A 26749-nucleotide genomic window follows, 5' to 3' on the forward strand; every position below is an offset into this window, starting at 1 on the left:
TTTATGTAACAAACTGAATATAAAGAGTTCGCAAAATTTCATTTACATAATTTCAATGACATAGACAAAATATTGGCTCATATTAACTGACAATCTAAAAATGCCAAACAAAAATCAAATGTGATTTCAGTTAGATTTTATGTTATCATTTATTGCAACACATATTTTATTTTATAAATTAGAACTTTCAAAAAGATTCAAATTATCATAATTGTATCTTTTTTTCATACGCATCCAAATGTTTTAAATAATAGAACAAAGAGTAAGAGAAACTCATTGTCGAGTTTCTGAAATTTGGACGAAAGAGTGGAGCTAGTAAGAACTAGTTGGAAGAAGAAAAATATTACTCCCCCATCTTAATTACAACACTTTTGAAATTTATTTTCTAAAATAAATCTTAAATATTTGTGTGACTATAAATGATTTCATTAAGGTAAAATAATAATTTATAGTCTAAAATAAATCTTAAATATCTGTGCGGTTATAAATTATTTCATTAACGTAAAAATAATAATTTAAAAAACTTATTTATTTTTAATAATAAAAAGCTAACATTTTTTAAAATAGACAATTCATGCTTAAAATAAAAAGGAAGAAAAAAAATGAATAAAATTACAACAAAAATGTCAGCAAATTTACGTCTATATAACATAAAAATGTAAAAAAGGATACTTTGTAGAGGTTATTTATGGGGCTACTAATATGGAAATGCAGCAGTAAGTTGAAGTTCAAAACTTGACCTTTCACCACTAGCAACAGTCATCTACTTGTTGTTGGGGTGACAAATATAATATTTATTGTCTATATATATATATGTATATATATATATATATACACACACATACACATAGATATACGAAGTTTTAAACGTGTTCACTAGGTGTCGTGGCACCCCCTCCCTAACACATGGATCCGCTCCTGATCTTAATGATATCAATACAAAATATGATGTTAATTTAGTATCAGTTAAGAAAAATTAGTTGGAGGTATATAATGTAATTATTTAGTAGTGCATGAAGGGATATATTGTTATGATTATTTTATTTTTATGAAGTATTTGCTTAGTTTCCCCATATTAACAAGCTCGTTTAACTCATTATCATTACGTTATTGTCCTTCACGCACTTTTTTTTTTTCATTTTACTATTGAATTACAAATATATTCTGATACTAATTGATTGATGATGTGACCCTTCTATAATAGATGTTTTATTATTTGTTGTTACATGTTCTATGGAACCAATATATCGACCTTGACAAAGAATCAATTGATATTTTCAATTTAACACCAATCAACCTTGAGCTTAGTGATATAATAATGGTTATGTATCATTATATTTCGGTGTATTATACTTGTATATCATAAGATATAAGTGTGATACACTAAAAATACAATGGCATACAAGTGTATATTGTATGTATCTTCAATGTCAAACTATTGTTTGTTGTACGTATATACGTTTAAATCCCCGTATTTTTGTTATTTGTGTTCGTTATATTCGTTGTACTACCAGATACATTTAATACATGTTATATTCATTGCACGTGGCTACGAACCACGGTATCGGGGGTTCGAATCCCTCCTCGCCCACAACCGACCCAAAAGGGAAGTACCTTTCCCTCTGGGGGTAGGAAAATCATGATCGGGATAGCGAACCAAAAGCTATGGAACTTGGTGTCGGTCTTTTGTCGAAATGGAAAGGCTTTTTATCTTTTTATTTATCGTGAATGGGGGAATCATTACACATAGTATGCCCGATCGGCATATTTTTTTGTTTTACACCCCGTAACTCTTCCTCAATCAGGCTTGGGCAGAATAGCAGAGCAAGTATTAGTAGCATAACAAAAAAGTCTTCTTCGTCATTAATATCTTTGCTCGCGGCAATTGTGACCTCTCGGGAGAATCGACGACTGCATCAAAGATGCAGTGCTAATACATCTTAGACTTCTTAATTGGTCAGTTATAATATTTATTGCGCAAACGAATATATTTGATCACAAATAATATATTTTTTTAAAAAAAATACCTATGAGTTGGTAACGGTTTTAAAGTCAGCTTACTATTTATTGACATTAAATTTGTGGTCTTACTGTTCCAACCAAAAATTTACACCACTTAAATTCAGTCTACCAACTCCTATCCATAATAAGTGATATATTTTTGTTTCTGGCAAATATTTTTTTAAAAAAAATAATTCCTCCTCCGTTTTTATTTATTTCATAATTAATTTATTTTTATTATTAAAAATAATAAATGAGGTGTATATTTTACTATAAATTAATGTTTCTAAAAAAGACTTAACATCGTCAAACATAATAATTAATATATACTTTTCGTTTTAATTTGTCTGTTTGACTTTGAATTGTTACGAAATTTAAAACATTAGAGAAGATTTTTGAGTTTTATAATTTTAAATTAGAGATATGTAGAATGTATTAAAATGTTGTTTGATATTGTGATCTTAAATATATCACATGAAAAATTATTATTAAAGAATATCAAGGAAAAAAAGAAGAAAATACTTTCTTGAAAATAGACTAAAAAGAAAAATAAATTAAAACAAAAAAAATAGTTTTTTTTAACTACTCTAATTCTATTATTTTATATTTTGTATCTTAATTTGGTTAGACATGAAATTTAAAAAGATAAGAAAATGCTTAAATTAAGTGGTGCACGTACAAATATAAAAGAATATTCTTTTCATTGAATTGTATGATTTTAAACATGTCACTTCATCCTTATAAGTATTATTAAGGATAAAATGAAAATATTAGCATTAAAAATTTACTAAATATAAAAATATATTATTTTAAAATAAAACGTAAGAAAACAAATTAGAACGGTATGTAATACTATTACTATTTGGGGAGAGTCAAATGAAATTTCCTTGACCATGTTTTCTTTTTAAATATATTTAATTGTTAATATTTTTTATATATTTTCTAAATGTGTAAATACTATACAAAACATAGACAATCTATGTTCAGATAATCAAATTCACACAAAAATAATTTTCATTTCGAATTTTTGAGGTGTTTTACACCTTTTAAGAAAAAATGATTAAGACAAAAATGAGGCATAATTTTTTATTTTTACTCTTATTAATTATTACTATTAAATTTATGATTAAAATAACTAAATATTAATTAATAACTAATTTCAATACTAACTTATGAAGGGTAAAATTAAAAAAACATTTTAAATCTTAAAAATTGAACAATTAAGTTAATCTGAAAAATGAAAAAATATTTTGAAAATTCAATTAATTTGAAATAGAGAAAGTAAATAATTGGACTCTCATATTCTGAATTATGACACATAAAATGAAGCAAAAGGCACGTGCGACCTTACGAAAAAATATTAAGTTTTTCAAATATATTTAATTATTAATTATTTTGACTTATAATATTTTATATATTTTCTATATATGTAAATGTAAATACTATACAAAACATAGAGAATCTATGTTTTAAATAATCAAATCCACACACCAAAAAAAAAAAACTAAATAATTTAACTCTCATATTCAATAATCTTTTTTATGATAATTAAAAAAAAATAGAACATAGAAAATTTTAAAATTCATTTGAATTGACTTATTTTTGTATTTTAACTTAAAATTACTTTTATCCAAACACTATTAAATATTAAAAAGTAATTTTAACTTTAAAATACCTAAAATAAATCTAACATCCAAAATATTTTTAGCTTTTTGACTATTATTATTCATTCAACATGTTTTATTTTATTTTTTCTTAGGAGACTTTTGCCTCAAATATAGTGGCAAGACCCTGAAGTCTAGATCACCATAGACTTTTCAAACATTAATTAGACTTTTCTTCGAATAAAAACAAAGTTGTTTTTTTTAACTTTTGTGAACCTAGTCCATATTATGTCATTATTCAAACAACCTCAATACCCCAAATTATTTGGAACTTAATTAAAATCTCAAATAAAGACGACTGACTTTATAATTTATTTGTCTGATTTTAATTTAATATACAATTTTAAAAAATAAAAAATGACTTTTAAATTATGTATTTAAACTAAAGATATATAAAATATATTAAACTGTTGTTGAAATTAAAAAATTATCAAAAAAAAAAAGGAGAGTATTAATTAATTTGTGGAATTTAGTGTCTTTGTTTTTTTTCCCCCCCCTCATATTCACACTTGTGAAAAAATAATTAATGGTACTTTTCCCCTTTTGTACAAACTATAATAATAAAATCTTCTCATATCTTCATATTTTAATACTCTAAATAACTATCAGTCTCTCATTGTGCCTTTTTCACTCCACTTTTTTTTCTCTGTCTAAATTTTCTTATAACCAAACAAATCATAACAAGTTTGAGGTTTTCCTTTTGAGGAATCTTATAATTTGCCCTTTTTTTTTTTTCTTTTTTTTCTATTTTCCTTTTGATATGATTAGAGAAAAAGATTGTTTTTTCAGTGGTGTTAGATTCATTGAACCAGGACAGCATTTGGTTACTTGCATCTTGTTCCTCTAAAAGGTTTGTATTTTTTTTTTCTGTAAAAAAAATTAAATTTTAGAATAAGTGGAATTTTTTATTTTTTAATTTGGACCATAGAGTGTGCATATCTTGCTTTTATGTTGTGTTTGCCTTTTCAAAATACTGTTTGTCTCAACATTTTTGGAATGCATTTTAACTTTTTGAAAAATTCGCGATTTAGAATTTTAAGTTTATGAAATTTTCCGCTAAAGATTTGGTTTAGTGTTAGAGTGCATTATGTGATATATGTTGTTTAGACGCGCGACATTGATTTGAATTACGTGTTAGATAAAATGTTGGGTGTTTAAGTGAAGAAACATAGAAATACGAGCTGGTTATTCATGGATTTTCGAACCATGAGCCATTGACCCTTTCGAGATTTCTCTCCTAGAAAAAAGTTTTTTTTTTTTTTATGATAATACGTGTCATTTGATATTTTTATGATTCTAATATATGTTATTTACTTCTCTTTTTTAGCCAACTAAATATTTAGTTTTCCTGAAAATGAAGAATATCTTTTTATATTTAGAAGTAATTATATCTTGTTTCATTGTAAACTGTTAATATCAAAAATATTTATGTTCTTTTTTTGTTAATTTCGTGCTTATTTTAATGTATTATATGAATTGAGACAGATGGAGTTTTATTAATATATTATAGGACATATGCCCTTTTAAAAGTTTCAATAAAGTAGATAATATCAATAAATTATCATGACTTTTAAATTTTTAATGTCGATATTACCATTTACGTGTTTCATTAATTTTGATCTTTTTTTATAGAAAAAAATATCACACATAAGTTTACCTTTATGAAGTTCTTTAAATATAATAATTAATTATATATGGTACCTAAAGATAATTAAGTAGGTAGAAAAAATTCATTTCTTTAATTTATAGGTACTAATTGGTCCACTATCAATGGTTTTTAAATAAGGCGTATGAAAGTTGAATTTTGTTAGTTCTAAAATTGGAATAAATAAACTTGTATTATTATTTGTCTGTTCGTTGAGATGACTCGATTGGTTTAAAGGATAATCCGAGATCACTTTCCCTCAATGCCTTTTGCGTTTTTACATCTCCAGTATGATTTGTAGACTATTACACAATCAGGTGTTTTATCTGTGTGGGTTTTCTTAAAGGTTCCAAAAAAAATGAACTTTCTTGAAATCATATAAAAAATGTTCTAAGTACAGAAAGTACAGCGCTTAATATTCTTTATTGCTATTAAACATCTTAATAGTAGAACTACTTTCGTATGTTTTATCAAAATAGCTTTAAAGAGAATGAGTCATGATCATGGAATTATTCAGTGGCGGATTCAGAATTTAAATGTTATGAATGCTGTGAGTTCTTAGTTTTTCGAAATGTATATGTTACTCCTAAGTTACATCAAACAAGATATTTTATCTTTAGTGTATGCTTACATTAGAATAAATTCCTCAAAACAGAACAAATTCAAGTATCAAACAAACATAAAGCCTTTTTTCACTTGTTGTATGTTGAACAGATAGGTTGAACAGAGTATCATGTTCTGTTTAATGAATTCGAAGTTATTCTAGATTTCGTCCTAGTGATCTTTAGTCGTCAATTGTTCAATCTTGTCATACTAGATGTATTCAAATTATAGAGGTCGTTAACATTTCATGCTTACTTTGTGTAAATCAATGGTTATCGACCATCCATATGTCATTTAGACAGAATATAAAATTGTTCTGTAGTTTCTAATACTAGTATGTGTTAGGCAAATGCTTACTTTTTAGCACACCACTAATAGTGTTGTAGAGTTAAAACTCTAACTTGTAATTCTCTAGTTATCTATATAAAGGACAAGCAAGAACTTTCTAATGTAGTGCAAAGTTCAGTAAGTTTTGGAACTAAAAGACTCCCTCTGAGTTCGTCGAATTTTGAAAGGGTTGGTGTAACTTCTTGGTTTATCACATGGTTTTACATCTAATAGAAGTTGATCTAATATCTTGATTGAGGACACGACCTTAGATAAGAGTGTATGGAGGTCGTGGGATTAGGGTAGAAGGTTAGTAGATAGTTGAGTGTTGTCTTGTTTTTCGATAGGATAGAGCTTGGTGGTAGTCTGTTGTGGGTAGTATTAGCCTTAATGTAGTTTCTGGCTTTTGGTATATGTTATCGTTCTATGTTTAGGTGATCGCACTATGTTGTTGATGTTTCTTCCACTGCGTTCCTATTAGTTGTCATGTTTTCTTCACTGTCGTTTTTCCTTTCCATTTTTACTTTGATTTGCTTCACTTTAAGTTGAGGGTTTTCCGGAAACAATCTCTATACCTCCACGAGGTATGAGTAAGGTCTGCATATCCTGTACATATGGTGGTGTTGATTTGGCTGCGATAACTAGCTTGAATGAAACTTAAAAGTATTTCGTATGGTGATATAACTCAACTGTATTTCCTTTGCATTACAGGTGAATTAGGTGTTCTTTTCTAGCATGGCTAATTCTAATGCTGACGCAGAAGAAAAAAAAGAGATGGATATAAGGAGTTTCTCTTCGTCGCAACACAACCAAACACCCTATATTCACAAGGTTGGAGTCCCTCCAAAGCAGGGCATATTCAAAGAGTTTAAGACTACTGTTAAGGAAACGTTCTTCGCAGATGATCCACTACGCTCTTTCAAGGATCAACCGAGGTCTAGGAAGCTTGTACTTGGTTTACAGGCCATATTTCCGATACTAGATTGGGGTAGAAGCTATAACTTAAGAAAATTCAGAGGTGATCTTATCTCTGGTCTCACCATTGCAAGCCTTTGTATTCCTCAGGTAAAGAGTGTTCCTGGACTATGTTGCTCGGATCCTCCGAAAATGCATAACTTGTAAAGGACACGAGACACACCTGATGACATTTTCGAAGGATCTGAGAAAACATAGTGCCCGAAGGATTTGTATTAATGAAATCAGTATTGTTAGGATCTTTACAGAACTATTATAAAAAGCTTTCAACTGGTATGACAGGACATTGGCTACTCAAAGCTTGCTAATTTAGATCCTCAGTATGGATTATGTAAGTGTTCCTCATTAACTTTATTTTTGTTAATAATCGCGAGAAGTCCTTTTTGATTCTTCTCTTTTGTTTGAAATTTCAGACTCCAGCTTTGTTCCACCTCTAGTTTACGCCTTCATGGGCAGTTCAAGAGATATAGCCATAGGGCCTGTGGCTGTTGTCTCACTCTTGCTAGGAACTCTGCTCCGTAATGAAATTGATCCGAGTAAACATCCAGCCGAGTATCTGAGGCTTGCTTTCACAGCAACCTTTTTCGCTGGCATTACTCAGGCTACTCTTGGGATCCTAAGGTGATTAATACATTTAAGTATCGAGTTGTATATATAGTCAGACCTCTCTATAACAACATTTCACTGTAACGACCACGTTTTCTTTGTAACCACTTTTTCATATTACGATATATCATATCTTCTCTATAACAGTCATTTTGCTCTAGCAGATGAATAACATTCAGAAAAAACGATATTGTTATAGAGAGGTTTTACTGTATTTGTTCTTTGTTTCCTTCTCTTTCTGACTTGCCCTCCCGCGTTGTTTTCTTGGCAGATTGGGATTCTTGATAGACTTTCTATCTCATGCTGCTGTTGTTGGATTCATGGGTGGTGCTGCCATCACAATTGCCCTTCAGCAACTTAAAGGTTTTTTGGGCATTAAGAAGTTTACGAAGAAAACAGATATCATTTCTGTGATGAAGTCAGTGTTTCATTCAGTCGAACATGAAGTAAGTTTTCTTGTCACTCGAGAACATCCTGCGTAAGATGTCTTTTATGTATAACTTGAAATTTCGCAACAACTTGCAGTGGAATTGGCAGACAATACTCATCGGAGCAACCTTTTTAACTTTCCTTTTGTTCGCGAAGTACATTGTAAGTATCTTGAGCTCTATTGACTAAATTTTGAAAGCATTTGGTGGCGGTTTACTCGATTCTAAGATATGTTTGGCAACCAGGGAAAGAAGAATAAAAAGCTGTTCTGGGTACCTGCAATTGCTCCTTTGATTTCTGTCATTCTTTCGACTTTTTTTGTCTACATTACTCATGCTGATAAGAGGGGAGTTGCCATAGTAAGTTCTTTTTTTAGATTCTTTCTACTTTCACTCAACTTTCCATCATTGTAGTAAAATGATGATCTCTTTTTAAACAACTTGTATAACGATCTTACCAGGTAGGACGCATAGAGAAGGGAATCAATCCTCCATCTGTCGATAAAATATATTTCAGTGGTGACTATCTCATGAAAGGGATTAGGACTGGTATTGTAGCTGGCATGATTGCATTGACGGTAAGTGAAATCTTGAATGAAATGTCGAAGAAGGAACCTTTTCACCTTTCCGTACTAAATGTATGATCTTCATAGGAAGCTGTTGCAATCGGAAGAACATTTGCTTCAATGAAGGACTACCAGTTGGACGGAAACAAAGAGATGGTGGCTCTTGGAGCTATGAACATCGTTGGCTCGATGACATCCTGTTATGTAGCTACAGGTAAAACAAATCAACAAGCAAACGCAGTATGATCAGTAATGATACAATGTGTTTTCAACTTTCATCACATTAATTGGTTTGTCTAACTAGTTGATCGATTCACTTCTTGCAGGTTCCTTTTCTCGATCAGCAGTAAACTACATGGCTGGCTGCCAGACCGCATTTTCCAACATTGTCATGTCTGTTGTCGTGTTCCTAACTTTGGAGTTCATAACACCTCTTTTCAAGTTTACTCCGAATGCTATCCTAGCTGCTATCATCATCTCAGCTGTACTAGGCTTAATTGACTATGAAGCTGCAATTTTGATCTGGAAGATCGATAAATTTGACTTTGTTGCTTGCATCGGAGCATTTTTTGGCGTGGTCTTTGCTTCTGTTGAGATTGGTCTTTTGATCGCGGTAAGTCCATACAGAAAAACTCAACAATCTCATCATTCAGTAATAAGATCTGATAGTTTCATTTTTTCCAAAGGTAACAATATCATTTGCTAAGATTCTCCTCCAAGTCACGAGGCCACGAACAGCTACTCTAGGCAGGATACCGCGGACAAATGTATATAGAAACACTCAACAATACCCCGAGGCAACCAAAGTTCCTGGTGTATTGATAGTTAGAGTTGATTCTGCTATATACTTTTCAAACTCTAACTATATAAAGGAAAGGTAAAACGACATTTCTTCCCCTTTCCTCCCTTCCTTTCGTATCTTTAGTACTACGAAAAAACTGAACTTAACAAACTAATCAACGCGTTTTTTCAGGATACTGAGATGGCTGATGGATGAGGAAGAACAACGAAAAGCAACTAGTGATCCTAAAATTCAGTTCTTGATCGTTGAGATGTCACGTAAGTAGAGATAAAAAGTATGTTATCTTACTCTGAGATGATATATTGATCGATCCATCCTTCGTGTTTTTTTTCTCCTTGTAGCTGTTACTGATATTGACACCAGTGGTATCCATGCCTTGGAAGAGTTGCATAGAAGCCTAATAAAGAGAAATGTTCAGGTAAATCATCTTTTACATATGTGAAAAACTACGAATATTTCAACTAACGTGTCTGTAACACGTCAAGTTTAAATTCTGGATCTGTCTCTGTAATACATATATGACTCGGAATCTTACCTTCGTTACAGCTTGTTCTGTCGAACCCCGGGAGAGTAGTGATTGACAAGCTACATGCATCCAAATTTCCAGATCAAATTGGTGAGGACAAGATATTTCTCACAGTTGCTGATGCTGTGCTAACATGTTCATTAAAATTGCCTGAAGAAGTTTAATATTGTAAACAGAAAAAGACCAAGGGGAAAACAAATATCATCCAAAAAAGTATACAAAAAAGGAGTTGGATTCAATTTTTAGTGACTTGTGGGATCCTCAAAAAAAAGTGATTTAGACATTTTATCCAAAAGAAAAAGATAGTGGCCCTTTGGTTCTTAGCCAAATTGTCATAAATTATTCTTGATTGGTTAAAATTTAGTGTAGTTAAAATATAGTCTATTTTACAAGTGTTCCCCTTTTCTTGTTTTTGTTTAGAGGCTATTAATTATGTATTACTAAACAAGACCTATGTAAACTAGTTTAAGATGGTTTTGTTTTACCATGGTAACAAAAGATTATAGTGTTAACATGAGATGTTTTATGTACTGAGTTGTGTTTTCGCTTTTTTTTTTATATATCCTTTGTTTAAATATATAACAAATAGTATCTTCATATGTGATTTTTGTAGGTTTTAGCCGTTAAATGGCTAAGATCGTTGGTGTTTAAATGTGATTAAATGAAATTTCTAAGATTTCATAGTTTAACCATTAAAGACCATCAATTTGAGGGGCAAAGATTTAAAGGCCGCCTTGAAATACGTGTAATTTGTGCAAAACCTCGATTGACAATTCCGTGAAAATTACTCTATTTGTTTCTAATTACTTGTTCATTTTGAGTTGGCACACTTGTAAAGAAAATTGACATAATGAATTTATCATTTTATCCCTATTAATTATGATGTAGATGAATTAAAAACTTAAGATTTTAAGAAGTTGTACCTTTTTTAAAGTAATTAATTGAGGGTATAATAGGTAAAAAAAAATATGTGTCATTTCTTGATTTGTCAAAATGAACAAGCAATTATGAACAACTAAAAAAGGAAAAATCAAACAAGTAATTGAAAATAGAGGGAGTACTAAGACCAAAACTTCTTGTTTTAACATCACTTAAGAATGTCTTTTATTTAATCTGCACTCAATGGTCTATTGACTTCGACAGCAACATGTCCAGCGTAATTCAAATTTCAATTTGAAAAGGACAGAGTATACACAGACCTTACCCATACTTTGGAAGCAAAAGAGGTTGTTTTCGATAGACACTCGATTTTATCTTCAGGCACCAACATAGACATAAATATATTTTAAAGGCATTGACCAAAGTTCTATCAAGACCTGGCACTCTTGCTACAAGCTAAAACTATGAATAACACAAAATAATAATAGTGAAATGAGAAATAAAGGATGGTCAAGAGAAACTCAGTACTGAATAAGCAACTAATTGGAGCATAAATTACAGCTCACATTTTATTTAGACATTCATTCAATAAATAAATTTCAAGGCTAACCAATTGTTAGACAGATTATAAGTTGACGATGTAATTATACATAAAAGAGTGATCAGGTCTGCAGGTAAGGAGCCTGCTGAACCGCGAATCTTTCTGCTCAAACGAATGAAGACTACACCCTGCTCACTCTCAAGATGCTAAATATTTACACTCTGCAAGACAAATTTAAACCAGTGGTTCTGCCTAGCTTTACAATGTATTATCGATAGTGAAGAGAGAACAACCATCGTGGTACAGATTGTGTGCTAACCGTGCTGCTTCTCCATAGAGGTGGATGGACTGGTTGGCAGGAAACTGTCTGATCAAATGGAAGGCAATGATTGCTGACAGGTTACGAGCTGCTTGACTAATTAAGCACCTTTTTTAGGTCACTGATCAAATGCTCTCGTGTTGCTGGCTCGACCTGCACATGGAAACATGAAGTTTTTATTAAGGAACCTTAAGCAGGTAAAGATAAAAAGGAGGGGGGATCAAAATTTTGGAAATGTTGATACTACAGAAGAGATTTGATTGCTAACCTTCTGTAGGAGGGAAAGAAGACCTTGTGGTAGGGCATGTAAATCCAATGTCGAATCACCAATCTTCGATAGCTGAAGTAGTACCTTTTGCACCCGCAATTCTTGTAGTTGTTCTTCATAGTTCTTGGGGTCATTCTTCCATGAGAAAAAGGCTTCATCATCGATCCAAGCATCTACATTGCCTTGTTTTGAATCCAAAAACCAGCTTTTCACCATACCCATAGCAGATTTATAAGAAAGCTGGTCACCAGCAGCATTCCTCACAGTTTTGACCAACATTTCCTCCTCTACTCTTCGAAGCAGACGTCCGTAAAAGAATGAACGAGAAGTTTCCCAATCTACTATTTTACGGATCACCCCCGTGGACGCCATTCTTGACGAAGTATCATGTAACTCTGCAAACTTTGTAGCTATCTGCGTGTATACGGGCAAAAGCTGTGTCTCACGGGTTTTAATTTGCTTCACTAGGGCATCAACATTAGCGTATACCCCTGCGGTCTTGGCTTCCTGAAGCTTTGACTTGAGATTGATAAGCTGTTGGTCAGTCCTACCCATGCACTCGAGCTGTTCTTTTGTTCTGAATCTAATTTCAATCATACCTTCCGGCTCAAGGACATTTCCCCTGGCTGTCCGTTCCGCATACATTTCGATGTGGTCTGAATTGATCTTACTGTCCACAACCACCCATGCCCCACCACGGAGTTCACCCATCATAGGGATGTAAACAAAAACAGGCTGCTTGTATGTTCTGAGGTTCTCGACAATGGTTGATCCTGCTTGAAGGATACCTTCAAAGAGATCCCTCTGTCCACCTGAAAATCCCCTCCAGTTGGCAAGAATGAAAAGGGGCAGCTCCTCTCTATTGAAGTCCATTAATGCTTGAGCTGTTTTAGTTGCAGAGTCGGGAAACCATACTTGCCCTGCTTGAGGGACAACCCTTTCGTGAGAATCAAGCTGTCCAGGATCCGCAGGGATAACTTGCTTCATAGTTTGGGTTTCAACAGCAACTATTCCTACAGGGATTCCTCCAAGTTTTGCCCTGCCAGTCACAACAGTCCTTGCCCAGCCTTCCAGTGTCTCAATGAAGCTCTCCTTGTCAAAAATGCCTCCCAACCACTTTCCACTTGCATCTGTGAAGCCAGATATGGCTGCTCGTGGATCACATGTGGTTTCTGGGAAGTACTCAACAGGTCTCTCTGGAGGATCCACAGGAGTTGAAATAGGAAGTGGACCACCACAATATGGTGGTACGAAGCTCAGCCAATTTAAAATCGCTGATATCCCCTCGAGGTCATCAGAGACAGTTAGATGAACAACACCATTAGTTGCCATAATTTTAGGTCCACCAAGTTGCATGTGGGAGCTATAAACTTCCCGACCCAAAAGTTTGTTAAGTGCAGAATAACCTGTTAGAATAATTGGCTGATCAAGCCTCTGTATACATCGCATACCAAGACGAGCAAGATAAGCACCTATGCCAACAGTTCTCCCAGTTACATATGTCAAGGTAAATGTTTCATGATATGCCCGAGAATAAGCACTTGCTATGGCTCCACTACCACTTAAGTTCTCAACACCTAGGCCATCCTCGTTCCCAATAATAGTGTCTATCACCCATCGAATTTCACCATTTGACAGCTTCAATTCATGTGCAATGACAGAAGATTTAATACGCTCATGATCCTCAGGAGTCAAGTATACATACTGAAAACCACGTTCAGGATTTGATTCATCAGACCATCCAACTTTGAAGCAAGACTTTACCTCCTCAGCTGCACCAATACGAGCTCCTGAATTTGCTGCCAAATAAATAAGTGGAATTTTCTGTGCGCAAGCAACATCAGTCACTGCTTGGAAAAATGCATCTTCTCTTGGGCCAAAAGATCCATTTATGTGGGTGACATCATTTGCCACAACAAGAATTTTCCTTCCCATAGGGAACTCGGGAGTAGACATTTCCATTATCCATGCCACCAAGCCGACATCATTGAATCCAGGCTGACGCACCACAGAGACAAGAGGAGTACCCCAGCTTCCTTCTTTGTCAGCAAAACTTAACTCTGTGACTTTCAGGAGGACCTTGTCCTTGGGCTTTTCTGTTCGAGGATTATGACTTGCCCAAGACTTCTCCAATGCTGCTTCAAATGCCTGCACGAGGGATTTTTTTTAGGATGTTGATATTGATTCAGATTGTAATAGCCAGCAGAATTCTACTTCTATCCAGATGTTTACCAGAGGAAAATCGTAGCAGTAAGTCGTGCTGTTGCTCTTGCGAGCCAAAAGCCGTTTCTTGTCAAGCGCATCCAAAGGTGGATATGGTGCTGTAACTGGCATCCCATTCAAAGGACCATTACCAATGGCTGAATGATACACTACTCTTTGTTTTCTTGTATCTTCAACTTCTCGATAAATCTGAGAATTCAATTTCCAATAGCATGATATCATAGTTAATAGTTTTCTATGAATAAAACCAATACATGAAGTTGGAATGAATTATTTCTTGATAATGGAACAACAAATGTAAGTCCAAAATTTTGTGGTGCTAACACAGTACTATGCACCTTTCTATCATAAGCTTGATTAACTTTAAACTGTCTACTAGAAAAGATAATAGAAGAGAGAAAATTGATATAAAGAAAGTGACCATTTGTGGTCCAAGGCCAAACGCTGGCTGATGTGTGCTCTCCAATACAATACAAGCCAGTTTCAGATCAGATAAATCATTAAAAAATCTCACATACATGCTAAATTTTACTTACATGAACAATGCAGGTGTGACCTGTCACATTTGCAACCAAAATCCTCCAAGCACCAGTTGCATCTCCTGCAGATGACACCCAAAGTTTCACCTCCCACTCACAAACACCTAACTTATGCATCTTCACACCAACAGATGCATTAATTTCATGCGCTAGGTCTTCTAAGATTTTCTGAACTTCCGCCTCTTTGTGCTCATTATTTAGGTCTGCCTTCCTGCAAAAAGTCATGAAGTGAGCCATTTGACAACTTTTGTCCTTAATAGCAGATCATGAAGACAAACAAGTTACTGACTTATGGTATGGTAACAGATCAGCTATCTCTTGCTCTCGTAAAATATACAAGTACATATGAGCATGGTCAGCTTTGAGAGTTGTATTATGGAGATTAAGTTCAAGCTCTTCCAGTGCCGATGTTAAGGACCTCAAAATGCTTCTTGAGGTGAGAGACAAAGCCAGAGGGGAATGAGTTGTTCCCTGATTCAATCCCTGATACGCTAGTAAACTGTCATCTGATGTTGATTGTCTAACAAGTGTTCTGAGAAACATCCTCTGGATTGGACTCTGCTTGTCTACAGCAGTATAGAGGTGCCACTGACGGTCTCGGGATGGAGTATACTTTATATTATCATAGACCTTAAGTTTTTCCTGTATTCCAGGGGAATTATGAACCTAATATCAGCTCATGGTCCAGGAAAAAGAACACCATAGTAATACAGGATACAAATAACAGGAAGAGATGAAGTTAAGCAAAATACAAACCAATTCAAGGTAAATGGATAGAGGAGGCTCTAGATGACGTAGTAAAGGCTCCTCCTCAAAATACAGCTTCTCTGCTGACCAGTGAAAGGAATGCCTCATAGGCACCCTCCCTTCATCTCTCTGTATGATGCAACTGATAACCTCTACGCCTGCACTTTTAAGGCTAGAGCTCACAGCTTTCTCTCTCAAAATTTTAGCTAACTTGTTAATTCTCTCTTGAGCCTGATCTTCATCTCCACTGCAAACAATGGCATACCAATGATAAGCAAGGGAAAACATGATATAGGTCAGTTTCTTGCATCATTGGACCAGATACACATGCAAAATACTAAGCCGTACCAGATAAAAGAAGGTCTATCCTATTACCACTTGTTAATGGGTATCTACTTGTATGCCTCATGCTATATCCATATACTCCCTCTATTTCAATTTGTTTGTCTTACTTTCTGTTTTAGTCTGTTTCAAATAAGAACGTCTCTTTCCTTTTTTGGCAACTCTTTAACTCCAACTTTCCACATGGCATGTTTAAGACCATAGATTAAAGGGAATTTTGGCACATTCCACATATCTTTAATTAAAGAGCACAAGATTTAAAAGTCTTATTTGCTTTCTTAAACCCTGTATCAAGTGAAAACCTGACAAGCAAATTGAAATGGAGGGAGTATCTAATTTAGGAGTTACTTTAACAGTAGAAAGTGAGCTGCGAAAACCATAACATCGACAATGGTAATACCTATCCTGAAGCAAACTCATTTGGTTGTTGATGCCCACCAACGCAATGTGCAGCATATTACCATGACTGACTGGTGGAGTGGATCCATTTGCCATCTCGGCATGCAAGCCATGTGCTGTCTCCCTCAATGCAGCAGTTAGTACTGTTGGCAGGAGCTGGAGAGATTTGATAATAACCATGGCTCCCCATTTTTTCTCACTGTGTTTCTCAACTAACGGTTTTACCATCACATTGTCTCCAGAACCACTCTTTCTCTCAACATGCTCTTCCAAAAATTGCCATGTAGCTATTAGTCCAGATCTGTGCCACTGCATCCTCACACTCCCTTGAACGAGGTAAGGCTAGAGCAGATATCAAAATTCAGATAAAGAAACTATACATATTTCTTAACTGCAGATGTGCAACCAAAACAAGTAATACTAAGTCTTTAAATACAATACCTGATAGAGTCTACGAACATAGGTCTCCACAACTCGCCTCTGAAGGGTGTGATCACCGTGATCGAAAAGGCCTACAAGTGCATCTTCGACTGCTAAAGGAGCACTCACTAGAGCTTCCATTCTTTCATTAATGGCACTTTTCCGCTTAGGAGTATCCATAGTGTCACCTTCTTCAGTGAACATCTCTAACTCAGAAAGACTTCTGGCAATACTTGAACGTAATTCACTCAGTTTAGTTTGTTCAAGGAGTTGACTGGCCTTCAGTGCCAACTGTAAAATCCAAATCAAGACTTAGAAATTCTGTCAAGTGGTTTAGTGTTTACCCATATATTTAATAATACATCATGAGATCAAACAATCTTGTCAAATTATCATCATACTAGATGATTGTCGAGAATGGTATCTAATGGTTGAGAGAGAGAGGCCAGAAGGATGTGATAGAGGATCCAGACTACATGGTCCCCAAGGAGAGCAAGCGCAAGCGCTGAGAACCTTAAAGACTGAACAGGTCATGTTTAAACTTTGGATCCACCAATGTTAATTCAGTTCTCACTATCCATTGTGCTCCATAGCAACTTAAAAGGTCGGCAGGATATCAGGAACCAAGGAGAAAATGACGAGCAGTTGCTTCTAGTGTTGATCTTAGAGATCTTTTTAATATCAAGATTGTAAGTCAAAGGTATGGATACGAACAATATGGTTTCTCAAATTTCGACAGGCATAGGTATGAATACCAATCTCTTAATCGAAGAACATATGCGATACCAACCTCGGAATAATTTGTATGGTTGAGTTGTGAGAAACGAATAAGTTTTTCCCTGTATGCTGCAGGATTGGGATATACCAGTTGCTCCATCAGACTAAGTATAAGCTTATTTTTACGTTTAACACCCTGTAAAATAACACATTATTGGTACTGGATATTTTCCAGCTTAAACAACATTAGACGAAAGGAAAGTTAACACATGAATAATTAGTTTATACCTGATGAGAAAGCACTATGTCGAGAACCTTCAGGAGATCTTTCTTATATTGAAGCCGGAGTCTTTCAATCACATCAGCCTGAAAAAGGAAGATATCAGAACTGAATCAAATATCAGTTGAACTAATGTGGTGTTCCAACTCCCTTCCATTTTTCTGTAGTAGATTACTGAATATCTCAACGAGTAACAAAAATGGAAGAGTAAAGTTAATGAAATGACAGAGCTGATACATCACCCAGAAATCAAGATATGATATCACTGCGTATGCATGTTCATACTGACAACATCATAAGACAGAAGACATGCAATAGCAAGTAAAATTTGATAATTCAAATGATCTCGAGGCTTTCTATAGAGATGGTTGGCCAAAATAAAAATTAAAAAAAAAGAAGCTGCTTATGGTAACATAAAACAAATAATATGAGAATGCATAGATGATCTACAATGTAAATCCAAATCATTTTAGGAAAAAATCATGGTCTATGAATAATAAGGGGCCACTTTGTTTGAAACGATTTAGGGAATGTTTACCATACTAATAATAAGAAAATTTTGATAAAGAAATTGGGAAGGATGAAGAGTGAATAAGTCAGAAGAATTACGCTTTTTGTTAATTTACAGCTCTAGTATCTCACTATGAGTACTCTACAGCATCATATTCTATAATGGTTAAAATGTTGTTATACTTTTATTTAAGTGCAGATGCTGAAGTATATTCCAAGCTATAAAGGTGCTCAAACTTAAATATGTAGTCATGACTCATGCAGAGGATGATTATCCTAAAATAATTGTTTGAAGACAACTAACCTGGAGATTGTCACTAAACAATTCTTCAACCGATAGATACTCCTGAAAAAGGGAATGGACAATACCACGGGCATGACTCTCTCTTCCACCCTCATAAGACTTGACGAGACTCATCAAAGGTTCAACTAGTCTTTCCTGAGCTCCTTTTTCTTTTTCTGAGCAGGTTCTTAGGTGAGTCTGAAGTAAATAAATCAACGTTAGAAGATATAGTACTTGAACCAATAAAAGAAAAAACGACAAAAATTAATGTGAAAGAAGTAGAAGATGTAGTAAAAAGATGCACCTCAAGAACACCTCTAAGAATTCTGGCAGGGAAGTCAACATTTTGCAAGCTGGAAATTCCCTCATATTCCTTAAATTTTGCTTCCAACTGCAACAAGAACACACAAAGTAAAACATTCATTGAGCTGGAGAACTACTACTCTCCAACAACAGAGGGAAAAAACCATTATCCAATCATTTACGTCTAATCTGAGGTCCTTCGGAAGACGTGTTGCCAGCACGGATATGCATTCTTGCCACTGTAGAAATGGAAGCTCAGGACTGTCCAAGCAATTTAACAAGTTATGAACCACCTGGTATTGGAAGATTAAGTTGTGTTAAATCATGCATTGGGTAAAATGTTTTTACATTACTACTCAGATGAAAAGATGTTCTACAAGCAATTACATTCTACCATCAACTTCAAATCTTCATATGAAATTACTTACATCATCAACATTATGGTCATATCCGGCAAGAATCATCCTTGCTGCATTCAGACTTGCAGCACATCTCTGATGGACTTTTTCAGATATAGCAGTAGGAGGTCCCAAAACAGGAAAGCTTCCAAGAAAAGGCTCAGCTTTTCTTACAGCAGAAGGATCATCTAAATCAAGTGATGCTATGAGCTCACCAGCCTACACACAAACTTATGTTTAAGTTGACGCAGACGAGAGAAATGTATGCTTTGTTTGCAAACACGTTACCTGCATTGCTTGACCTTCAGACATCTTGAAATGGATAACTCCTGAAGCAGGTGAAAGAAGGGGCATGCACATCTTCATCACCTCAACCTCTGCATAAGGTGTGTCAGCATCAACATGACTACCATCAGACATCAAATATCTCAGAAGTTTGCAGGGTGTCTCAGCAACTAACTTTGATGGATCATGATCATTCTGGAATCGACGAATATTATATGATAAGAAGGTGCCAATTCCTAAAAATAAAACATATCGGTAACAGAACAATTATTGGTACCTGTAGCAAGCAAGTTCTTCCATCAATTAGAAGGCGAGTTCCAGCTGCTTCCTCCTCTGCATATATAACATGACTGTTCCCGTCCAGCTGCAGTGATTAAGGGAACTTAGATGTATATATGAATTTCAAATGTGAAAGGAATAAATGAGTCTTTCCCGCACATCATTTTCACAAATTATACACAAAATAAAACGCTGGCTACTATAGAAGATAGTTTGGTATCTGATTGAAGGGTACATAGAAAAGTTGCAGGGTAACTGATCATTGCCTGCATCAACAGTCCTCCGTCACGCAGAGTATGTATTTCTGCTTCGATCTCTGATTCATTCATCCTCAATCTGTAGCTTCCTGGTCCTCCCCTCACCATATTAATCTAAGAGACAAAACCATAAAATTACTGAGTTGCAAACAGTCCACGAAACAGAATCAGGAAAGAAGATCTGAAAACAACACACCCAGTGTTATCCCAAAAGTGGGTCTGGGGAATGTAGAGTGTATACAAACCTTACCCCTACCTCGTAGAGATAGAGAGGTTGTTTCCAATAGACCCTCAGCTTAAAATAAAGCATTTCCAAGCAGTTTGAAAAAAAGAGTACAGAAAATGAGGCAGTAACAACAACAAAATAATATGACATGGGAGCAGCACACAACAAACAAGGAAAGAACAGTAGAGCCAACAAAATAATGAGATAATTGAAGCACAAAAAAACAGTTGATACTGAAAAAAATTTCTTGCAGAGGTAGCTGAACAGAATTAGCTAGCTTTTCCCTTATCCACTCATACCACCAAAACCCAAAAGCAACAATATATAGAATGAAGTGAGTACAGCATCCACTTACTGTGTACTTGCTCCCTTCAATGTTAAGTGAGACTTGAGAGTTCACAAGGGATATATGCTGCACATAGATGGATGACAGGTTATTCCAATAAAGAGATGGAGAAAATGTAAGATTCAGACCAGGGCAAACATTCTAAGACTGATTACCTTGGGTGGGATTTGTCCCTTTTCAAGATAACCAATATATTCAGAAACCACGGCCGCACCACTTGCAGAAGCTTTCTGAGATTGACAAGTGACAACATGGTGTACTAGTATTAATTTTGCAAGTAAATTCCAAATAAAAATTTTACAAACCATCATCAGTCATGAAACAGGTAACTTACATAAAGAGCTCCTCCAACTACAGAAAGATACCAAGGAGGTCTTTCTGCTCTAACCCTCATTGCAATTCTACTGTCCAACCAGCCAGTGTGTATCTTATTTTCTCTATAATCTGAAGCCTGCAGAAAATGCCTAACATAATGCAGAGAAATAACACTTGAATAGAGTTGGTTATGAACTTCTTTTAATCTGAGACTTACATGCAATAGATCAATTGTGTAATCAACATTAGTACGAATCTCTCCTCGGATCTGGATTTCCTTTAGTCCGAGAACCATGTTTGCAATGGCCAGGGGTCTGGACTCTCCAAATGCAAAAACATGTCCTGCATTAAGATATAGAAGTCCATAAATTCAATAGGTTAGACACAATTTTAGAATTTTCTTTGTCAGGCATTTGTATTTTGAAATACAAGGTATGATATCTGAATCTGATAGAATATGTGGAAACATTTTCCATAAGAAATTATTTTAAAAATCCAGCCGACGTTTGATAACATTATCAAATTTTTTTAGGAAGAACCAGAATAGAAGTCGGTTTTAAATTGAAGCAAATCCCGTAATAAGCTATCACCATAATACACAAACCCAAACACCTCAGTTTGATGTTTCAAATCAGCTTGGCGTTAGAAAGCAGTTTCCTTATTAGCTATTCTTTAACTAGCACTCGAATTAAAAAGAAAATGACGTATGCATGCTTTACTGGTGAAACAGCATCACAGCTAGAGATGTGAAGGAACTTCACCATTCAGTCATACAGCAACCTTTAGTTCTAATGTAATGTATACTTATGCTTTCATCCATGAATAGAATAAAGTGAGTTTCCCAAAGAAAAAAAAAGGAATTAAAAAGTGATTTTTCTTTTCAGCTACGAGGAGACAAAAGGTTATAATATTTTACAAAGTTGAGTCATACCATTGGTAGACCCAAAACAAGAGGCAACTGCCTAATTGAAGCTGAATATTCTAGGTTGATATTACAAAATAATTTCTCCCTCTGTTTCAAATCATCCCCCTAGTTTTGATTTGGCACAAAGTTTAAGAAAGTAAAGAGAACTTTTAAATATTGTGGTCTTAAACTAAAGATATGTAGAATGTACCAAAATATTTTTTAATCTTGTGGTCATAAACATGTCATGTAGAAATTTGAGATTAAAGAGTTGTCAAAAAAGAAAAGAAGCATTCTTTTAAAAAGAGACTAAAAAGGAAAGTAAGACAATGAAATGAAATGGAGGGAGTACTTAACTTTTCAGCTGAAAATTCAAGATAAGTCAAAGAGAAATAGTGCTGTATGATTAAAGTCCAGCTTACCAAACTGAGAGTCTGAAAATTCATGAATGCCACCGCCAGACTGCAAGGAAAGATGATTATTACGTTTTGCAACAATTCAAACACCCAACAATTTATTTCCATCTAATTTATGTGTACCTTGACAGAGAAGTATGCCCACACATTCGGTTTGCTCTTAAAACTCAGCTCCTACATTATGAAATGTAAATTAACAATCATTCAACCTAAAAGTTATGTTTCTCGGACTCTCCAAAGATGTTGCAGCACCCGTGTCGGATCCTCCAAAATGCACTCCTTCTGGAGGATCCGGTATGCACCCGCCGACATTTTGAATTGTCTGAGCAACATAGCCTAGAAGCACTGGATCAGAAAAGGAAAGTGAAACTTTTCAGAAGATACTTTACCTGTACTTTACCACTGGTAGGCTTAAAACCATCGTCGGGATCCTCACTTGTTACACGCACAGCCACACAATGACCTTTTGGCCTTGTCGATTCAGCCTTGTCAAAATCAAATGGTGTTGCAACAATAGATGTTTTTCTCCAAGCATCATATCCCGCACCATGTTCCATTCCATAGAACCGCCGTATTTCTAATAGAATCAAAGAAGAATGACTAAGAAAAAGGGGAAGGAGAAACCCGAACATCTTAAGCCAAGAAGAGTGACATGTGGCACAAAACCTGGAATTTGCCACAGAGGAATCCCCATGCCAACAGCAACTTGAGCAGCTGGCAGATTTATTTCTGCTATCCATTCAGTTACAGGGTGTTCAACCTAATAGAATGAGAAAGATGTAACTTCAATGAAAAAATTCCAGATCATAATGGAGGTGATCACGATCAGAGAAATGTTTTAAAGTAAGAATCAACATCAAATTAATTCTTGACTATTAATGTGTTGGCTTTAAACACACATGAGACAAATAAGGGGGGACAAATGTATCAATCCCTTCCTCCATGTGGTGAACAAAAAGACTTGGATTCAGGTGCACACTCAAGCAGATGGCAGTATCACCAACCTGTAACCGAGGGTTTAGTTCCAAGAAATAGTACTCTCCAGTGTCCATACTGTAAAGATACTCAACAGTGGCAGCTCCAACGTAATTGACACATTTGGCCAGTCTTCTAGCAGCCTGCTCAAGTTTTTTCACAGTGTCTAGCGGAGCGACTGTAATTGGCCCCTCTTCAATAATCTAAGTTTCAAGAAAATTAAGACACATTAGTGATGACGTTTCACTGATGTCTATCCTTGGCTGCCTTACATAAGCTCTGCTATTTGCCTCAACATTGCAAATAGAAGAAGATAAGCATTGTCTTTATAATTCATCTAAACAATAATCAATAGGTAAATACAAACTAACCTTTTGGTGTCGCCTTTGAACACTACAATCACGGCTGTGCAAAGCTGCAACATTGCCATATTGATCACATAATAACTGGACTTCCAGATGCCGACTCTACTTATTTAAAAAGAAAAAGAAAAGTTTCTAATGTTAAAAATGCTCTCTCCAAAGATATGATCAAGCACTAAGATCAAACAAGAAAGAAGATGGCTGAACCTGAGAAGCAACTTTCATTATAAATATTGGAGAGCCAGGAACTTCACCCTGAACTTGCTTGAATAGTGCCCTAACCTCGTCATCATTATGTACCTGGAATGATCAAGTAATAAGAGCCATGGAGTTAGGTTGAATCAATATCTTGTGTATTCCACTAGTCTTTTTATTTCTTTCATTCTACCTTTTCTTTTTTGCAAGAATATCAAATTAACACTGTCTTCTTTTTTTTTGCTAAGTAAAAAGTTTCATTACCAAATAAGCAGTAAAAAGTTAACATTGTTATTTACACTACTCGATGTTCTAGTATACAAAAAGGCAGACCTTTCTTATGCCTTTACCACCACCACCCCAGGATGCCTTGATCATTGCCGGGTAACCTACTACTTGACAACTAGCAATTGCTTCTTCCGTCGTGTAAACGCATGCTTTAGCATATATTTCATCTGGGATACAAACCAAAGAGCTTTCTGGAGGAACTTTGACCTGTAGGATTGACGAAATGTCCATTAGATGCAGACTGAACACTATGAGACTAATATAGAAGAATGACAATAAAGACTTACATGGGAGCCACTCCAAGGAAGGGTGGGGACTTCTGCAGCTTGAGCAATCAAAGATGAACCAATTTTGTCTCCTAGTGCTGCCATTGACGTAGCTGGTGGTCCAAGAAATATGATCCCCTTTGCATCCAATGCATCTGGCAGTTCAGGGTTTTCTGATGCATGACCCCAACCAGGCCAAACTGCATCGACACGAGTCATCTCTGCCATCTACACAAAAGAAAGTACACCATGTGTAACTATTTTCTTTTTTGCTTTTCGCACCGATCCCTGGTCCCTTTACTAGAAGGTTTTAAATGGAAACAGGTACAAAAAGATGTGCATGCAAGATCAAACTATCCGAAGACATGTTCTCATTGGCTTAAAAAGATATTTACAAACCTCCACAATGAGCTGCACATTAGCATAGTTGTTGTTATTCGTCCCACCAGGAACTTCTACAAACTGATCAGCTATTCTAATGTGTTCTGCATTTATCCTCATGTCCTCAGGCGTAGCCATTGCAACCAACAAAATTGCCTTCTCTGAACCAAATGTCTCATACGCCCACGTCCTAATACTACGTATAAACTTCACAGCTGCCATACCATTGTTTGCAATTAAGATGCTATTAATAGGCCGTTTCCCGCCAAGGGCATGACAGAACTCAGCAACTTCAGCTCTAGAAATTGGAGACCTCAATGGAAGTGCACCATTGATGTACCCATTTCCACCCCTGATCCCAATAACCGCTGGCCTCCTTTGAGATTCCGACATGTTTTTACTTCCTGAAACCAAGAGGAATGTAACTTTACATTTCAAAAAGGGCTGCTTTTGGCTGCAATAGAAACATAATTTATAGACAAGCGACCAACCACTACTCTTTGATCTCTTATTTCATAGTCCAACTTATTAAGTGACAAAACTAGGTAACTTGAGCCTTATTAGGACAAAAACTAAGTTACTTAAGTTCACAGAAAATCAAATGTATTAGAGCAACCTCACCAAGTAGGAACCTTAATTACAAGACCAACAATATGTGAACTAGATTTCTTTTTATTTTCTTTTTTTATGTCTGAATCACCTTACACACACCTCGACTTATTCCACCTGATACGTGTCCACCGAGGCTAGGACAAGTGGGAAGATATCACTTAGTCTTTTTTTGTCTCCATTGGGATTTGAACAAAATACCTCATGGTTCTCGACCCCATTTCACTAACCACTAGGCCACACCCTTCTAAGCAATATGTGAACTAGAGTATGATCACAGGAATCAGAGTACATAGCAGTAAAAAAAAAAGTTCTTTTTCTATTTCTATTGCAAGAGTACAGGTTTTGCCATGTCAATTAATCAAATACCAAATCAAACTGAAAATACACACACTTCACAACACAGACAATTCAAAAGAGAAAAAAAAAAAGGAAACAGAAGAAAAATAACAAGTATACATATTTAACAAATTACAAAGCTAAAAGAGGAGTCTTTACAGTTTACACAGTTCTGCAGTAAAATTTAAACATTTCCCAGTTTGATTTGAGTGCAAAATATACATACCCTTGTCGCAAAAACAGCAAATTCACACAGAAACAGTGAAGAAATGTCCAAATTGAGAAGAAACTCAAAGTGGGTGTCAAAAAATTTCAAGAAAGTTTCAATCTTTAAGAGAAAGATCAATTTTTTTTTTCAATCTGATTATAGTGTATGAAGCATTATGGTTCAAGAATTGAAAAGGGGGGCAATATAGTCGAGAGAACAATGTGAATCTGAAGTATAAATGGTTGTATATATTTGCTATAAAAAAAATCTACAAGAAGAAGAAGAAGAAAATTGGAATTAAATTTTGGTTCATTGTTTGGTTTGGATTAGTTGAGAGTTCTTAAATATGAACTCTCATCTTTCATGACTAGTAGCACGTGGTGCCTGCCTCCCCCACCCCCCCCCCACCCCCAGCCCTACCCCACCCCCACACAAAAAAAATAATTTTAAAAAATTATACATAAAAAAAATATTTTAAAAATTGGTAGCAAAGATGAAAATTAACATATTATGTGAAATATTTGAAATTGAAAAATTATTAAATATATAATAAAAGGAAAGTAAGATGAATTAATTACAATATATTGTATAATTATATAAGTAGAGTTTGATCTGTGTTTTTTATGGAATAGAATTTATTTCTGATAGATCTTCAGCTTAAGAAAATTAATAGTCTTTAAAAAAATGATAGTAAGTTATGGTAGAAATTAGTAAGTTAATCTTATTTAGTTTAAATTTAAACACTAGTTATGATATGATCAATTTGTTTCTTTTTCACCTTATTGTT

The 26749-nt window shown here is 34.8% G+C and overlaps 2 protein-coding genes and 1 long non-coding RNA gene across 7 annotated transcripts; 1 reads left to right on the forward strand and 2 right to left on the reverse strand.

Annotated features, from left to right (window-relative positions):
• The first annotated feature begins 4238 nt into the window (after window positions 1-4238).
• Window positions 4239-10677, forward strand: ST2 (sulfate transporter 2). 5 transcript variants are annotated; one of them, XM_019211271.3, is made up of 14 exons: window positions 4239-4515; window positions 6952-7305; window positions 7498-7546; window positions 7629-7836; window positions 8093-8267; window positions 8347-8412; window positions 8496-8609; window positions 8711-8827; window positions 8903-9029; window positions 9142-9428; window positions 9502-9692; window positions 9789-9874; window positions 9959-10035; window positions 10164-10677. In XM_019211271.3, exons 2-14 carry the CDS (start codon window positions 6976-6978, stop codon window positions 10305-10307), a joined length of 1971 nt encoding a protein of 656 aa, XP_019066816.1. In that variant the 5' UTR covers window positions 4239-4515; window positions 6952-6975; the 3' UTR covers window positions 10308-10677.
• Window positions 9031-10292, reverse strand: LOC104645129 (uncharacterized). Its single transcript, XR_738999.3, has 2 exons — window positions 10153-10292; window positions 9031-10014 (listed from the first exon to the last, which is right to left on the reverse strand). It is a non-coding gene; the product is annotated as an uncharacterized lncRNA (long non-coding RNA).
• An 873-nt stretch (window positions 10678-11550) lies between the features above and the next one.
• LOC101250973 (acetyl-CoA carboxylase 1-like) lies at window positions 11551-26304 on the reverse strand. Its single transcript, XM_004252493.5, has 32 exons — window positions 25981-26304; window positions 24825-25210; window positions 24447-24653; window positions 24205-24366; window positions 23884-23976; window positions 23686-23781; window positions 23344-23517; window positions 23006-23099; window positions 22729-22916; window positions 22463-22513; window positions 22346-22385; window positions 21237-21361; window positions 21039-21155; window positions 20860-20934; window positions 20714-20770; window positions 20142-20246; window positions 19874-19960; window positions 19600-19791; window positions 19342-19530; window positions 19096-19206; window positions 18915-19001; window positions 18632-18808; window positions 17826-17903; window positions 17611-17733; window positions 16842-17111; window positions 16402-16742; window positions 15669-15906; window positions 15202-15554; window positions 14910-15123; window positions 14383-14562; window positions 12151-14298; window positions 11551-12035 (listed from the first exon to the last, which is right to left on the reverse strand). The coding sequence occupies exons 2-32, from the start codon at window positions 25197-25199 to the stop codon at window positions 11979-11981; spliced, it is 6804 nt and encodes a 2267-aa protein (XP_004252541.2). The 5' UTR covers window positions 25200-25210; window positions 25981-26304; the 3' UTR covers window positions 11551-11978.
• Between the last annotated feature and the right edge of the window lie 445 nt (window positions 26305-26749).

Source organism: Solanum lycopersicum, chromosome 12, assembly GCF_036512215.1.
Source record: "Solanum lycopersicum chromosome 12, SLM_r2.1".
In the NCBI taxonomy this organism is placed as follows: Eukaryota; Viridiplantae; Streptophyta; class Magnoliopsida; order Solanales; family Solanaceae; genus Solanum; species Solanum lycopersicum.